At 34.0% G+C, this 17658-nt stretch overlaps 1 protein-coding gene across 3 annotated transcripts in view; it reads left to right on the top strand.

Annotated features, from left to right (window-relative positions):
* Positions 1-17658, top strand: part of LOC136825442 (uncharacterized) — a 98263-nt gene that overhangs the window by 38831 nt on the left and 41774 nt on the right. For all 3 annotated transcript variants that reach the window (XM_067081890.1, XM_067081889.1, XM_067081891.1), the window contains exons 13-18: positions 2314-2448; positions 4552-4711; positions 7950-8179; positions 10065-10254; positions 14117-14344; positions 16748-16917. In XM_067081890.1, coding sequence (XP_066937991.1) covers positions 2314-2448; positions 4552-4711; positions 7950-8179; positions 10065-10254; positions 14117-14344; positions 16748-16917 — 1113 coding nt within the window. The remainder of the gene's footprint in view (positions 1-2313; positions 2449-4551; positions 4712-7949; positions 8180-10064; positions 10255-14116; positions 14345-16747; positions 16918-17658) is intronic.

Genomic DNA, 17658 nt, shown 5'->3' with positions numbered 1-17658 from the left:
TACATCTTTTGATAGTGTACTAGATAGACCTAGACAATTATGTTATGATAATTATTTTGCTAGACCATGTGTATAGAAGTAATTCATTCTGCAGATAAATCTCTGGGATATGTTAATGAATCTTTGAAATTGATAATTATGAAATATGGGGTAGTATAGGTTATTAAAGCTTGATTTTTGGCTCTGGGGTATTGTGTAGGCTATACTACATGGCCTTCATTACTTACTGGAATAGGATACATATGGGGAAGCCAGTACAGAGCACAAGAAAAATATCAGAAAGTAACAATTATAACTCCAGTACATCCCCATTCAGTACATCTTGAACTGTCCATTAACCATTGTAATTGCAGAATGTAAAAAAAATTATTAGAAAGGAGTTTGCTAAAATTAGTGTATTTTCAACTGGAAAAAGGCAATATGATTACTTTACCAAAAATCTGTGTAATAATATCATCCTCTTTTTGAACTAATTTTTGTGGCGAAAGTTTGTTCTTGGGTTGTTGTTAACATATACAGTATTCAGCCTGGTCTGTAAGGGTTAAGTTGAATGCAACTGTCTATATTATTCCTGTCCCATAAGAAATAACAGTAACATTCAAGTAACTTTGGCAAGTTAGGCAGCACTTTAACATTGGATTAGAATACATTGCTGGTTTATGAAGTTAAGAGTTTGACTGAGAAATAATTTAATGAGCTGGAATTATATTATCATAAAATCCCTGTTGCAACCCAGTACTTCTTGTATATATGTGGCCATAAATATACTCAGGGATTACTTTTAATTTTAGTTCTAATCTTTTATGATAGTAGCTAGACAACAGTGAGAACTCCTGTTCCTGACACTCTTAATGATGAACTCCTGTGTTATGATGAGGTTAATTCTAAGTTAAAATAAGTAAACAAATGTAACATACAGACAAAAAATATATGAATGTATGTATGTAATCACAAATTTATTCCCATACAAACTTATTTTCGTAATCAAACATTTTGGTATCAAGTTTTGTGTTATTTTCTCAAATGGTAACCATATGCAAGCTGGTTAAAGGTTTTGAAGATAATTTTTTTGTGTGGATTTTAATCTTTATTCAGTTTTTATTTTGTTCTGATTAGGATGTCATATTTGTGTGATGTTTTGACAAAATGTAACTGTTCAATACAATATTATTTTGCATTTATAATAGTTGCTATTATGGCATTTAATTTTCCATTGTCTAACATGACAAAATAATGCTTAATCCTACATCCACTGCTGTCAAAGTCTTGAAATACTGTACCAGGTGCAGCCCTATCCATTTGCTTGCACTGAGACACTGTTGACCAAGACATTTCTAATGAAACTAAGTTGGGCAGTTCATATTGTATATGTTACTTGTTAATCTTTTCAGTTTGTTAGTATGAAACTTCAAGAAAGCCTATTAAACATTAAAAAAAGTATTTTTAAATGAATGGAAAAAAGATATAATAATCAGTACAGGTATGCTTTAGCAGCTGAAGCCATGGTACTTATTGAATTGAAACAGTCAAATTCATGCAGTAAGCCAACCAAAACAAATCCATCAACTCTTAGTAGTGTGACACTTTTTCATTTTCTGTCATTATTGGGGCTCATCCTTGATGTAGGAGCATCTTTGGCGCTAGGAAATAGTATGATTAAATACTTGAGGCGTTTTTATCACGTGGAGTATTTTTATTGTGAAAATGGTGAATGCTAATGTTATTATTACATAGTTAATTGATATGATGATGATGATGATGTATATGCCTATATTGAACAAGTCCAAAAAGGCAGTTGAGTTGCCAAGAAAGATTCCATTTCTTGCAAGAGAAATAGTTAAAAATTTGGTGTCCAAAGATAATGTGTGGATTAGAAGCCTCAGTTCTTATTGTATTAAAGCCTTAGTTAACATAGCTTTTGTTTTTATAGTTTGTTGACTAACAAAAGTGAAATATTTTATATACTCGCTTCTTATAATTTGGAATTTTACCTAAATTTTTATTTTTCTCCCAAAGGTTTGTAGAACAGTTAATTAATGATGAATTTTTTAATAATAAAGAAACACTGGGGTGTGGGTTTTGTTGTTTTTACATTTGTACTGTTGGGTGGTTTCTGACACAGCAGCATTCATAACCCTTGATGTTTCTTATTCTTTACCCATTTATGAATACTTCAGTGATATTTTAAGGTGTTGATTACATGTGTTAATGTAAAGTATAAGGGGGAAATAAATTGAGTTTATATGTACTGTACTCATATATGGTTATATTCATGTACATTCATGAATGTATAATGTGATATTTTTCCAACAGGTGTTGGTAAAGGACATTCCTGAAAATAACCGTAATATTCTGTTTTATAATGGTGATCAGACTATTTCTGGATTTGTGAGTGTGCCATCTATAACAGCAGATTTTGCTAATCTTGGAATTGTGCAGTTCAAAGAGGTAAGTTTGTATTGTATGATAGTTTTCAGCACTGTAGTATGTCTTAAATTTGTTATATGTACAGGTATTGCCCTATTTACGATGGGGTTAGGTTCCAAAAAACCCATTGTTTGTTGAAAAAAGCATATCTCGAATATTGCCTGGCCTACACTAGGGTAATCAGTCCCATCTATACATATATGGTAGCCTAGCCTACACTACACAGTATACTCTATACATGTACAGTATAGTAATTATTAGTGTCAGCTAATTCTGCAGGTTCAATGCAGATTGACATATGATAATTCAGTATAAAGAGAAATTGAATAACAAACAAGGCTTAGCCTACACTATGGTATATCGTATACATATACGGTAGCCTAGCCTATTATATTCACATATTAACATTGTATTATACAAAAATCAACACAACAAATGTGCATCTTTTCCATGGCTCTTTTAAAAAGTTATGCTTTACTACACTGTATCCAATAATATTTTATATATTCTCATATTGGTTTTGTATTATAAATTGTAATCATACCGATCAATGTTTTGGTTTATTTTGCCACATTTAACTCAGTTCAGAGCTCTTTTCTTGTTTCTAGTTAGCATAAATGAATTCTCTAGATACTTTGTTTATATGGGGCAAGGATATCTTTTGTTATATGAAGTGTTTTTAAGGCGAAATATAAGTTAATTATGTCTCGTTGTGAAATTAATTATTTTTTCGTTAAAGGATGACGTTGGCGGCTGGCCGTTTGGGGCCATGTTTGTTTTGTGTATAAAAAGAAAGATTCCATTCGTTATTTTCCCTTGATTTCATCATAATATGAGCTTTACGTATTTATCTTTTATTGGCGTGAAAACAGCAGTGATATTGTTCTTTCATGCTCAGTAGTCTTGATTAGAATACTTTCAAATTTTATTTATGGTCAAGTTTCATCCATGTTGCTGATGCACAATAATTTATACAGTAGTCATTATCAGCTTGAACATTGTTTTCTCAGCTTTAGCTACAACTTGCAGCTTAAATGTAGCAGTATATATCCTTGCCGATCTTTTCTCCAAAACAAATAAGGGTATAATGTAAAATTATATCAGTCCTGTTCTACTTAATGTCATTTGTAACATAACTACATTAATTGTTTACTACCATACGATGGTTGAAATACAAGCAAAACAGTTGTTATCCAGTTCAGTTATTAGCAAAACAAGTTTTTCGTTCGGTTGTTTATGGCTGAACGCATTTACGAAAGGGTATACATTACTAACAGTACTTTTATCATTCTCTTTTACTTTTTTTAACCAAAAGATAGAATAGAGGTGGAGGAAAAGAAGTTGGTCTATTGTAAGCTGGTCTCCCTCTCGCTGCCTTTGCCCACGCAAAATTTCAAAATATTTTCCAAATATTGTCGTATCAGTGTTAATTGCTAACCCCATCGCAAAATCGAATTATCATAACTTGAGCACTACCTGTACTGATACAAATTTGAGTCTTACAGTTTACTTACAAATGCACAAAAATTGCAAATGAACACTGACCTATTTTAACTTCCTACAAAGTGAGAGCAAGTGAGGTCGGCTCATTGAATTAATATACCTATTCCAGCCTCTCGGGCCAACGTATCATACACCGTATGCTGCCTGATTGTTTGCTGTTGCCTGTGCCAGTTGCCCGCGAAATTTAAAAATACGTAATTTCAAAATATTGTTGTATCGTTATTAATTGCTAACCCCATCATAAAAACGAATTATCGTAAAACAAATTATCATAACTCGAACACTACCTGTATAGATGTATTCTGGAGATTGCATTTTTTTTTATAAAAACATGCTACTGTACTAGTAAAAAGATGATAGAGCCATCAGCTAATCTTACATACTGTATATATGTAGTCTCAGTTTCCATTGCTTTCTCATTGGAAGCACATTAGTAAAGGTCCCCCAATTAAGTGATATTGCTTATTTATGCATTGTAAAAAAATATACACTAACTGTAAGTGTGTAACTGTTATCTGATTAAATGCTGTGTAGAATTTGAAACCATGATAATGTGCTTTGATTTTGGTTTTGAACTTTACTTTTATTTGCAAAGGTTTGAATGTTCTTTTTGTTTTGCAGATGAAAGGTGTGGATATATTAGACTTCCCCAAGAAATTTCTTATGAGTGATGTTTATCAAAGCATTGGTAATGATTTAAACATTACAGAATTGACTGTTCAAAATTTTATTGCCCAAGGTGGAACATCAAGTTTGAAAATAAACAACATTTTTATGGAAGGTTAGTCTTGTGGTTTTTCAAGATTGTGCATGCTCCCTCATGCAAGGCACTTTATATAAAGGAAATGCACTAAAGCTTTAATTTGTCTTTCATGATCTTTTTGTAACACAAGTAATGTGCAGTTTTTGAAAGTGTATAGCTGACTCAGGAGTCAGCCAACATTGCTTTTGATTCCTTTCCTTAATATCACTTCCCAGATGTATTTTCTGAAGATTAGCAGACCTCATATTGCTCATTTTGGCTTTTGTTTCTTTCCTGCCACCACCAGGTTATAAGATCTACCATTATTTTCTAGACTAATTTACATAATCTCCTATGAAGAATGTGGTTTGATGCTCTTTTCAGTTAAGCTTCATTAGTTTTTCCTGTTCCATTTTTCTTAAAGTGTGGACTAGGTAAAGACATTGCACTCCATCCTGCTGGCATTATTTTGTGAAAGACAAACAATTGTCTTACAAAATCTTTAGGTTTGGTTTTGAAGTGGACAACCTGCTATATGTTGAATAAAAAAGATTTTGCTGCAATTTTCATAATTTTTTTGATTGGTACTCACTTCCATCCCCTTTTCCTGCCTTATTTAGATGTTTTTCTTCTACCTTTATCATTTGATGTAAATGCCAGTCAGTATGTGACACGTTTTTTTTTTTTCTGATGTTTGAGTTTACATTGTGCTAATGCTGTACTACACCAGTTCTTACATAAAACATGCTTTCAACCACATTTTCCTCTCACAAATAGTCTCTGAAGAAATGAAGAAATAAAGTTGATACTTTATAGGTTTTATTTTTTAAAATGTCAAAAATATCAACATTCCAGTTTGTTTATAGATTTTATTTGTTAAAATTTCAAAAATATCAACACTAGTTTGTTTATGTTTGCAGAATATTTAGATAGTGTATTAAAAGCAGTTTCTTGTGAGGTCATGCTCAGTTGTAGAAATGCCAAGGCTTTGATAGCCACAAGTGTTAAAAGTTTGTCACCAGTCAAAATGGATTCTCACAAGATTTGCTTCCAGTGTAGGAGAATTAATTTAGTAGATCATTTTTGACTGGTTAGGAGTTATGAGTGACGTTTGCACCCCAAAAATGATTAGGACATTTTATGGTGGAACTATGGTGTAGGATGCTTTCCTAAAGTCCAGAAGCCCATTGTTACAGAATAAATAGAGGATGATGTCGTTTCCACATGGGGTCTGTCTTAACAAGTCGATTTAGCTTTCTGTGTTTCTATGTCTGTTTGATGCTATACTGTATCGGTAGGGTATGGAGTGCACTGTTGGAAAGTCAACACTTTGCTATGCCAGTCATGGAGAATGTGAATTTCGTGAACTAATGATACTGCTTTATATTCTCAAACAGTTATGATTTACATTTTTTCTTTACATTTTTTCAATTTTTATGGATCCTTGGAAAATTAATCCCCTTCTGGATCTGCTGATTTCCTCAGCACTGTTGCTGACCCTGCACATTCTTCAGGTGACTTTAACGTGATCAAGACCAAAGTACTAATATGGACTCTGACTTCCACAAACCCAAATCACCAGGATGCATAAATAAAATTGTTTGTATTGTGATGCACATTGTATCCCAAGGTCATTAGATTATGAAGTTTTTTTTTTAACTGCAAGAAACTTTGTGGCTTAGTGCAAAGGGTTAGGCTTAAAGTTACACTTGATCATAGTACATTGAAGCATATGTTACTTGCTCACAGTGTAACTGCAAATCACGCTTTTATTTAATAAAAAAAAAAAATGTTCAGTGCTGCAAATCAGGGTTTTTTCCCAGAAGAAATCAGATTTTGAATGCTAAATCAGGACTGCATCATTGAGGTCTGTAATGCCCTGAATGAAGAACACAATTTTATCCAAAAACTAATGGATGCGTTTGATGTGGCATATTACTTAGTACAAAGAAGAACTTTTGAAGCTCACAAGTCTCTAAATGTCTCAAAGGAGGATTGGCAATACCCTACCTCAGAACATTAAATACTGTTGTAAGAATATTCTAGTCAAGGCAACTTTGCAGACTTAACATAAAACATTTTTCAGGTGGAAATGTGGAAGCAGTTACCCATCACAGGTCCTTCAACACCCAAAAAATGGGGTAGTATTCAGCAAAGGCTTTTTGACTTCTCAGACCAGATTTCCTTCTTTCTCACATCATTAAACCTTAGTGAGTGGGTGTTGTCAAATGACGACTATTTATAGCTTTTAAATTCGGTATCGCCCTGTGATGTAAATTTTGCCCAATCAGTTTGAATGTGACCACCCTAAATGACTCAAGGATCTTAATGTATTTTGCCAGTGATATGGTTTAGGTCAAAGAATTTTAAAAACACTTAGAATGAAAAGTGTTCATTTTATCAGTTTTATCACAAAAAGTGGGCATTTATTCATAAATGACTCAGTGAAAAATACCGCGAATGGGTGAATTTTCCACGAATGATGGCTAGATATGTTCCACAGAGAAACCCGCGAATGCAACGTCAATTATAATACGGGGGTTTACTAGTCGGTACGGGAGAGATCAGTTTGCTTTGAGGTGTCGAAGGGGAATGTTGTCCGCCATTCCCATCCAAGGATGTCTCATAAATAGTTTACAGTAAGTGTACAGCAATCAGAATTTGTTACTGATTTTAGTTCTTATTTGTTATGATATTATGTGAGCTGTAATTATAATTTTATGAAATAAAATTAAAATTATTAGAGAAAACTTAACTTGGTAAAATTAGTTGTAAAGAGGCCACACACAGTGTTGGAAATTTTTATTTTCAACTCCCCATGGAAGGTTCAGAAATTTGTTTTGAATTTTTTTCTTATACAATGTGCATATGAATATCTTCCTTTTTCTATTGATGAGTTTTGTTTTAAATTGGCTATCCTTAAATTTAGCCCAGTCTAGGGTGTACTTAATATATATTTTAGCCTGGACTGTGAGGGTTAAGTGGTGGTAACATCACCTTAACCTTCTCTTCTAAAATTTTGCTTTATTACTCTATTGGAGATGTGCTGATAAGACATTTGAAAGTATTGCCTAGCCAGTGCTTCAAGTGTTGTGAATATGGCCACACTGAATTAAAGTGTCAAATCAACAGAAATGCTGTTACATAAACTGTCACATATTGTGTATAAAAAATTTATGCAGTATACAAGGTATTCGTGGGTTTTAAAATTTTTTTTTATTTATTCACAATGATTGATGTCATATACTTGGCTTTGTCTTAAAGTCTCCATTTGCAGATTTCATGATCAAAACACGCAAGGATCAAGTTGTTTCTGGAAAGCATACATTTGGATTTGTGTCAAGTAAAAATTTGATTAGCAGTAAAGATTTACATTCTGCACTTCTGATCAACAATGTCAAAACTACTGCTATCCTTTTACGAGATCAAGATGTGTCTTTTGATCAACCCATGAATCTGAAGTTACTAGATGTTCAGAGAGCTTTGGATGTGGATGTAATAAATAAAGTAAGTGTTTCTTGGTTCATTTTCAGTTACATTTTAATACATGGTCATCTTTTACAATGGTAATTGCTCACTTTTATTTTGACAGTTATTTTAATTTTAAGAAAATTTTTGGAAAAATCAAAATTGATAAGGGAGGACCATGAAGTAATAGAATTTCGTTTGGGCAATGTTATTGTAAGTTGTTGTTATTATTCAGAAGATGAACCCCATTTATATGGAAAAACCCCACGGGGCAATTGACTTGAAATTCAAGCTTCCAAAGAATATGGCATTCATTAGAAAGAAGTAAGATGAGGTAGGGGGAAATACAGAAAGATGAGTGACTGGTGTAACTCCTGCACTTTTGAATGACTGGTCATTATAGTAGTATTTGTTTTTAGAATAAAAAGGGATTTTGACAGAGGAAAAATCTATTTTTTCGGTGAAATTCCATTGAATTTCTGTATAGCAATGCTAGATATAGCTTTCAGGAAAGCTGGGGTTACTACCCCAGTCGATTTTGAACGTCGGTATAATGAAGGGTAGTGAAATTACCACGGAAATATTGAAAATCTCTTCAAAACTCCCTAAAAAAGCGGTTGAAGGATTAGTTACCAGATTTGAGTAAAATTAATTGCCTGTGATTGCCTTTTTTTTGTTTTTTTTTACTGCAGTTTGAGGACTTCGTTGATGGCTTGCATCTATTCCATTATACAGTATATTGCTTCATGGATATTATGGCTTTGAGAAAGGGATTGGTACAATAGGCAAAATATTCCCCATATGGCAGGTGATAGAGAATATTTCATATTCCCAGAAAAGGGCTTATGGTATCAAGTACCTAGATACCTAGACAGGAAGTGTGGAGAGGTTTGAGGGAGTTGGGGGACACCAGAAAAATGTGTGAGATTTGTTATTGAGATGTATGGAAATATAGCAACCACTGTGGTGATAACTGCACCAGGGATCAGTGCTGACCCCCTCTTGTTTGATGTCGTACTGGATGTAATGGCCGAGGTTGTAAGGGAGAACCCCTTTTGGTGTGTGTTCTATGCTGGTGACATAGTTTTGATTGCAGAAGCTGGAGAGAAAGGTAGGTAGGTGGAAGTATGCTTTAGAGAGTAGAGGGACAAAGAAAATTTGAACAAAGAGGAAATAAATGACAAATGGGATGGATGATGACCACAGTTAAGCTGGGAAAAGTGAAAATGAATTGTGTTGAAGTACTAGGGCTTGGTAATAGACTGAACGGGTGATAGGGATAAAGAGGTTAAACAATCAAATTGAAACTGTATGTAACAATTGGATGATGGGTTTCAGGCATTCTCTACAACAATAGTAGGCTTAAGTATAAATACATGAGGTGGTGGTAAGTCCTGCCATTTTGTATGAGCTAGAAATGGACCAGTGAAGAAACCAGAACAAAGTAAGTTAGATGTAGTTGCAATGAGGGTGCTCAGATGGATGTATGGAGTAATGAGAAGTGATAGGATAAGAAATGAACCCCACGCCAGTAGTCAGGACTGCAATGGTTTGGGCACCAGATAAGGAAGGGAGATGGTGAGTGACATGTTGGAGAGATCAAGGAAGTGGAAGTGCTAGGGATACAGAGGAAGAGATGGAGTATGGGTCACATTTTTGGATGCCCTGATGACAAAATTAAATTAGTTCTTTATTACCATGGCTGTTATGTGTGTAGTGTTAGTCCAGACATCAAGCTTCTAGGTATAAAATCTGATCAGTGTTCCTCACCCTTGCAGGTGACTAAAAATATTTGCCAAAATTTCTATTTTCTTGTTATTAGGTTAAATATTTGGTAAATGCATTTTTTTGTTTTTTTTTTAAAATACTAAGTAGGTCAGTGTAAATGTTTATAAAGTTAATAAAGATAATAAAATTTTTTCAGGTAAGCTTGAGAAGACTATCAGATAGTGCTGTGTACACTGACATTGATGAGAAACATACACTCCCAGGAAGCTATTTATTTGATTATATTCATGTGACAGGGAATGTGGATGTTAAATCTATAAATGGTCACAATTTGCAACTTCTTGATATGAATGTTTTAAAAAAGACTGGAGACTTCACACTTAGAGGTATGTTAGATAGTCTTTTTAGATTTTACCAATCTTTTTATTTCAAAAACCCTATCTCTAGTTTTAACAGGTGAGGCCACTTTAAAGTTAAAATTTTCAGTATATAGCATTTGCAGTTAGCAAGTGAAGCCATGAAAAATTTGGATGTTCTCCTTTTCATTTGGCAGTGTATCTTCACTTTTCAGTGTTGGAAAAACATTTGGAAAATGCTGAATATCCTTCATTGCATTGTTCTTACATTTGAGAGACTGCATTTGTTGTTGTCATTGTTTTCTTCTCAGCTTAATTCCTGTTTGGGTAACTGTTTCTAATAAAAATTTTCCAGGTGTTTCTATCATGTCCTCCTCTCATGTATTCCTATATCTTTCATGTCTTATCGAATGCAGTTGCCATCTTCTTCTAGGCCTTCATCCCCTTCTTGTCCTTATCACTTCCATTCCCATTAACTCTCCTGCAACCTGTCACCCTTCATCTCCCCTCCTCATCAGGTACCCAACCCATCTTAATCCTGACTCATGGTCTTTCTTTGACACCACAGTCACTTTTACGTATCCTGTCTCTTCTCAGCACTCTGCTACTTTTGTCCTATTTTCTTCAGTGGTGCTGCTTCGAGCCCATATAGCATAGCAGGTCTAACCACCATCTTATGTATTTTGCCTTTTAGCTTACTAGGGACTCTCTTGTTGCAGTGGGTGCATTATACCCCTCTGCCAATTATTCCATCCAGTTCGAATTTGATGGCTAACCTCTCTATTCATGTCACTCCCTGCTTAAGGCAGTATTCTACTTACGATGAGGTTAGGTTCCAAAAAACCCATCGTTTGTCAACAAAAACGTATCTTGAATAGAGCCTAGCCTACACTAGGGTATTCAGTACCATCTATACATATATGGTAGCCTACCCTACACTATAAAGTATACTCTGTACGTCTACGGTACAGTAATTATTAATATCGGCTAATTCTGGAGGTTCATGCAGATTGACTTATGATAATGATTAGCTTAGTTACACTATGGTATATCGTATACATATACGGTAGTCTAGCCTACATTATACTGTACTCTACATTCACAAATTATATCACATACAAACATCAGCATAACGAATATGCATCTTATCCATGGATCTTTTAAAAAGTTATACTTTACTTGACTGTATACAATCATATTGTATGTATTCTCATATTGCTTTTGTATTATAAATTGCAAACATAGTGATCAATGTTTTGGTTTGGAAATAGATTGCATGGTAAGTTTATGTCATCATATTTAACTCAGTTCAGAGCACTTTTCTTGCTTCCAGTTAGCGTACATGAATCTCTAGATACTTTATTTATATGGGACAAGGTTATTTTTCATTATACGAAGTGTCTTTAAGTCGAAATACGACTTCAATATGTTTCATTGTGAAATTAGTGTAGCCATTTTTCTTGTTAACAGATGACGTTGGCCTTTGGGGGCATGTTTGTTTTGCGTAAAAAATCAAGATTCCGTTTGCTATTTTCACTTTACAATATTTCATCATAATACGAGTTTTACGTATTTATCTTTTATTGGCGTGAAAACAGCAGTAATATGTGGTCTTTAATGCCCAGTACTTTTGATTAAAATACTTTTTGCCTCAGTTTTATTTATTGTCGAGTTTCATCCATGTTGCCGATGCATGATAATTTATAGTCATAGTGGCTTGGACATTGTTCCCCAGCTTCAGCTACAACTTGCAGCTTAAATTTAGCAGTATATTTCCTTGTCAATCTTTTCTCCAAAGTGAGTAAGGGTATAATGTAAAAATATACCAGTCCTATTCTACTTAACATCATTTGTCACATAACTATGGTAATTGTTTACTACCGTATGATGGTTGAAATACAAGTAAAACAGCTGTTATCTGGTTTGTTATTAGCAAAACAGCAGTTTCTCATTCGGTTGTTTATGGCTGTACGCATTTATGCAAGAGTATAACGTTGTAGTTTACAATACTTTTATCATTCTCTTTTACTTTTTAACTAGAAGATGGGATAAAGAGATGAAGGAAAAGAAGTTGGTCTATTGTAATTTGGTCTCTCTTGCTGCCTGATTGTACGATGCAGCCTGCACCCGCGTGAAATACTTAGATTATTGTCGTATCGGTATTAATTGCTAACCCCATTGCAAAATCGAATTATTGTAACTCAAGCACTACCTGTACAGTGGTACCTCGGTTTCCGACACTAATCCGTTCTAGAAGGAATGTCGAGATTCGATTTTGTCAATTCCAAATCAATTTCGACCATAAGAAATAACTGAAAATGGATTAATCCGTTCCTGACCACCAGTCACTACTCCAACCTTGTCTTTTTATACAAAACACTACACACATTACAATTAAATAAGTTCAGAGTTAAATAACTTACCTTATTAGAAGTCTTCTTACAGTTTTAAATGCATACTGTATCAAAAAAATTGGCCTACCAGTGGTTGCTGCAGGCTAGGCTAGGCAGCCCATATGCACTCCAGAATGTACTGTAACGGTGCGCACAAAAACTGTTGTTAATGATAAATACAATGAAAAAAAAAACCTGGTCATTACATTAAATTAATAAAACAATATTAGAAATAAGCCGAATGTACTGTAGAGTCTGTTATAAAAATTAAGAAAAACGTCTTAAGTTACGTCGGCATCGGCAGCCTGGCAAGCGAATGTAAACAAACCAGAGCGCCGTCCTGGTGGCGTATCGGTACTACTGTAATTACATAAACATTGTGTACGTTCAGGATTGTATTAATTTATGGTAAATTCCATTCAGAGTCTACTGTAAGTGCTTTTAAATGTGCGTGGGAAGAACGCCACCAACAACGCCAACTAGCGGCGGCCAAACACTTTGTTTACAAACATCATATGTTTTTCGTCGACGGGTCGGATCGCGTCGGGTCGGATTCCAGTTTGTTGTTCGGGAACCGGCACAAAGTTTACTCGGCATTTCGTGTCAGAATCCGATTTTGTCGAGTTTCGGTACGGTCGGAGACCCGGGTTCCACTGTATATTATTTGAGCTCAGGTACACGCATTCCTGATCACTTCTAACTTAGTCAGGGTCCATTTGTCATATATTCAGGCTTGTTTGCCATATCTTCCTCCTCCTACTTGCTAAAACGTACTTTCTTCTATCTAAGCGTGTGTATAGCGCCATTCATTACTTCACGATTCATTACTTATTGAATTTTGATGCTGGTTAATTTGAGTGTTGTGTTGTATGCTTTTGCCTTGTTACATGAAAGGTTTGTCTTGATTGTAGCAAAAGAAAGGCAAAACAGAGCCTGTGACCAAATGTTAAACTGTCCTTGTTATTTTTCCTTTTCATTTTGTAATTTTCTTTGAGAATCACCAGAAAAGGAAGACTTGTTCATCAGAAGACACTAGAGATTTGAGATCAAAATTAGTGCATGGTAACTCTCTCAGACCCAGGCATAATTACTGTGGAAGTGGGCTAGTTTTTCTTGTAACTTAGTTGGTCTCTTTATATTGCAGCATAGGTGTATTCTTTTTCTCTTATTTTTTTTTTCATAGTGGCTATTGTTACCATTAGAATGCCTCATTTCTTTATATGGAAGTTCTTTGTCATTTTGCTTTGTTTTTAGTCAAGTAAGATTTTATTTGTCCTGAATGATTTTCTGTGTGTACACTTCAGGACTGTGCATAACATTGAATTAAGATTTTTTTCTAGCAATGCCTGATGTAGTTGTATTTTGAGAAATATATTGATTCAGGTGGAATTAAACATAATTATCATGGATTAAATACTTAGTTTTCGAGTTATTACTTGAAGATTACATACAGAAGTGAATAATTGAATACATTTTAGAAATCAGTTTGTTTTCAACAGGAATCCTTGAATATGAAAATGATTTGGTTATTGCGGATGCTTCAAGTGTCAACTTCATCAATGGTATTGGTCTGGGTGACTTAGTTGACTTAAATTCTGAAGGAGCCGTTCTTGGAAATTACCACATTAAAACTGCTGTGATTTCTGAGGAACTTCTTTGTGATAGCATAAATGGTGTAGATTTGGGGAGAGATGTGGTGATAACAGACAAGGATCAGGTGATCAGTGGTAAGTTCCTATCTTTTCTATGTTTTTAACTAGTTGACAATTCCAACAATGGGTAGCTTGTGTGTGCAACATTTTGCATGTTCAGATAACGATTGACCATAGCTATATCTTTATGTTGTTACATTTTTGTTATATTTAATATTCATGGAAGTCGGAAAGTACAGTGTTTTACATGTTAAAATATGTTTTTCATACTATCCCATTAAACATAAAGAGCCTTACTTCATCCAAATAACTCTTTAATTGGACCCATCCTGAAACACAAAGGCCCCTCTGTGCATTTTAGACTTATAATTACCATTACAGTATTTTGTATTGTGTAGAACCCTTTGTTTACGTTATACTTATTCTTCATTATGGTTTGTGGTAATCTGTGAATCTCTTGAGTTTTTATTTAGTGTTTTTGCTTTTTAGGCTAGTGGCATTGCTTGGTACTTTGCAGCAGTGTTATTCTGTGTACTGCTTTTGTTTTCATAAGTGTTTCCATTATTTCTTAGCAGTTGGGGATTGCCTCTGCCTCTTGACTCTCCATTATTGTAATTAGTGTGGAACTTTCAATAGTATTTTTATTAATGGTTTTAATTGCAAATTTTTATATTGACGAGTCTTTTTTTTTTCTCATGTTTCACTATAATGGGTTACTTTCCATTCTCCAATTTATTTACAGTTTTTATTATTTACAATGCCATAATGTACTGTGATTTAATTATGAGAGTAGTTTAATCTATTATTTGTCAAATTCAGTATTTTATCGGTGTTGTGGTTTCTGGTATCAGTGGACATCCATTTTCAAAAATTCCTAAAATGTAATGTGGTTATTTTTAAGATACTGCATTATATTTGAATAAAGTCTTTTATGTTTTTACAGTAGAATTATCTGCAGTGGTTTTTTTGCTGAGATTATTAAAATTCAGTGATTCTAGAAGTGCTGCAGAAGCAGTTGGAAATTATTACCACCAAAATTCCCTTGTCCAACAATCAAGTACTCTTGATAAAATAGGTAAAGCTTTTATGAATGTAGGCTGATGCTAGATCCATGCTTAATAAAGGAAATGCAGGTGAAGGCAGAGCAGCCGAGCTTGCAGCAGTTATGAGTAGATCAAAATTATATTTTTGTAATGAACCTTACCTCTCCATTATGTTGAATTGTGCTTCTGCGCCAGCTGTAGTTAAAACTATTTAATGGAGAGGTAATTATTAAAAAATAAATCTTGAATCAGTATTTATATATTCCTATAGGTGATAGTGACATCGCTGCAGTCCATTAAATGAATAAATGTCAGGGTTTGTGGTATAGGCAGTCCCCAGTTATTGGCGGGCTCGGTTATTGGTGATCCGGTTTTTTGGCACTTATCTAGTGACGAAAATCGGCAATTTTCGTTGGTGATATGTGCTGATTTCCACTTTATCGACACTGATAATTGGGTACTAGTGCTGATACAGTTACCAGTGCTGAAAGTCGCTGATTTTTGGTTATTGGCACCGATAAGCTTCTGAAAATTGCCGATTTTTGTTTATCGGCAATTTTCGCTTATTGCTAAGCTGTCGGAACGGAACCCCTGCTGATAACCGGGGACTGCCTGTATAATGAAACAGATAGAAAAATAAGCAGATGAAACCCACAGTAGTATTATGACAGCAGTCAGTACAAAAAGAAAATTTTGAATTAGTATCATCCTGCATGAGAAGTTGACTCACTGTTGTAACAAACAGTTGCTGTACGACATTTTGTAATCCAATTCTTGTGAGAATAAAGTGTAATACATTAACAGTAAAATGCAGATTTTTGTGCAAAAACAAAATTGCAATTGAAAGTGTTGAATAAAAATCTTTTATATTTTCCAGAATCTTCAGTTTCTGTGTGCAGTTATAAAGTTGTGTGATTTATTAGATATAGTCTAAGAGAGCATAAATATGCCTTTTGTAGGAACAAACATTCAAGGCTAGTACTGTGAAAGATTTAAGATTTTAGATTAGCGGTCTGGTTAAACAGTCCCATTTTACTAGTTTTTTATTTTACACATTTTATTAGTAAAGTGTTTTAAGCACTTTAATAACACTTAAAAATATTCTACTGTTATTCAGAAGTTTGAAATAGTTGATGTATTTGCAAGTTGACATATATGGGCACCCAGACAGTGATACCATGTCTTTAAAAAAAAAAAAAGATAAAGAAAATTGGATATCTAGGTGGCATACCATAAATAACTATAGTTCCTTAATTAACTAGATGAATCTTTTTGGGATGTATACCAGGTGTACAATTTTTTTTTAAATCGGGAGAAAAACACTCAGGGGCTTGGTATACTAATTTTCGTGCCTAAGTTATTTGCAAGTTTACTATTGCTTGGTAATTTATTGTGCTGTGTAACTGTAGTGTGTGTTGTTTTTCTATCCTTTTAGGTCATATTGGCTTTGCAAGTGATGTTTTAGTGTACGGTGATAGCGGTGTGTTGATGGCTGATGGGACCTGCATTAATCACTATGACATTTCAGAATTAGATAGAAAGCTGAAGGATCAGGTTCAAACTATATTGATTAAAGAAAGCTCAAATTTCACAAATCCTCTGACTGTAAGTATGCTCATATTTTGGTTTATAGAACGTAATTTATGTATATTGCCTCAATACAGTATCTGGATGTGTACCCAGAGATTTCTTCTTGAGAAAAAACCCTGCCATAGATCCAAAGCCTCTTGTATGTTAGTTTGGTGGGAAATCTCTACATTTTCTGCATGAATTCCCTTGGAAATGTTACAGTTACCCTTGTTCTTTATTAGAGGTCATTTGCTTAACAGTACCAAAACAAAAGCACCCATTAGCTTTAAAATCTCCCCATTTGGGGAAGACCCTTTTGGTAGTCAGTTCTAGTCCCCATAACATATGGGGTATGGTTAATGTAGAATTAAATGGTATATGTCAGCTTCTTGATAACAGCTATCAAGATTTGTGGTAAAAGCTTGCATAAAAAGAAAATTGGAGTGGTTCAGCACAGCAGATGTAAAAAAAACTAAAAACTTATAACAGTGATTATAAATTACCATTATTATTAAACACTTATAATACAGAACAGCATTCAGACAAGATGAAAGGCTTCATTGAGCTTAAATGGAAGGATATAACACCATAATTGGTTAGTCCTTTATGAATACAGTAACTGTAAAATCGTTTTTAAAAGAATGCAGGTTGTCTTATAAATTTTATGAAGATAATTAAGAATTATTGTAATAAAATTGACTACTGTATTTGGGACATTGTTACATTGTTATTGCAAATTCAAGTTATTAGAGAGTAGAAATTAAATTAGTAAGAGTA

The sequence above is a fragment of the Macrobrachium rosenbergii genome, chromosome 37 (assembly GCF_040412425.1).
Source record: "Macrobrachium rosenbergii isolate ZJJX-2024 chromosome 37, ASM4041242v1, whole genome shotgun sequence".
Taxonomy (NCBI): Eukaryota; Metazoa; Arthropoda; class Malacostraca; order Decapoda; family Palaemonidae; genus Macrobrachium; species Macrobrachium rosenbergii.
This window is presented reverse-complemented; position numbering and strand designations above follow the sequence as displayed.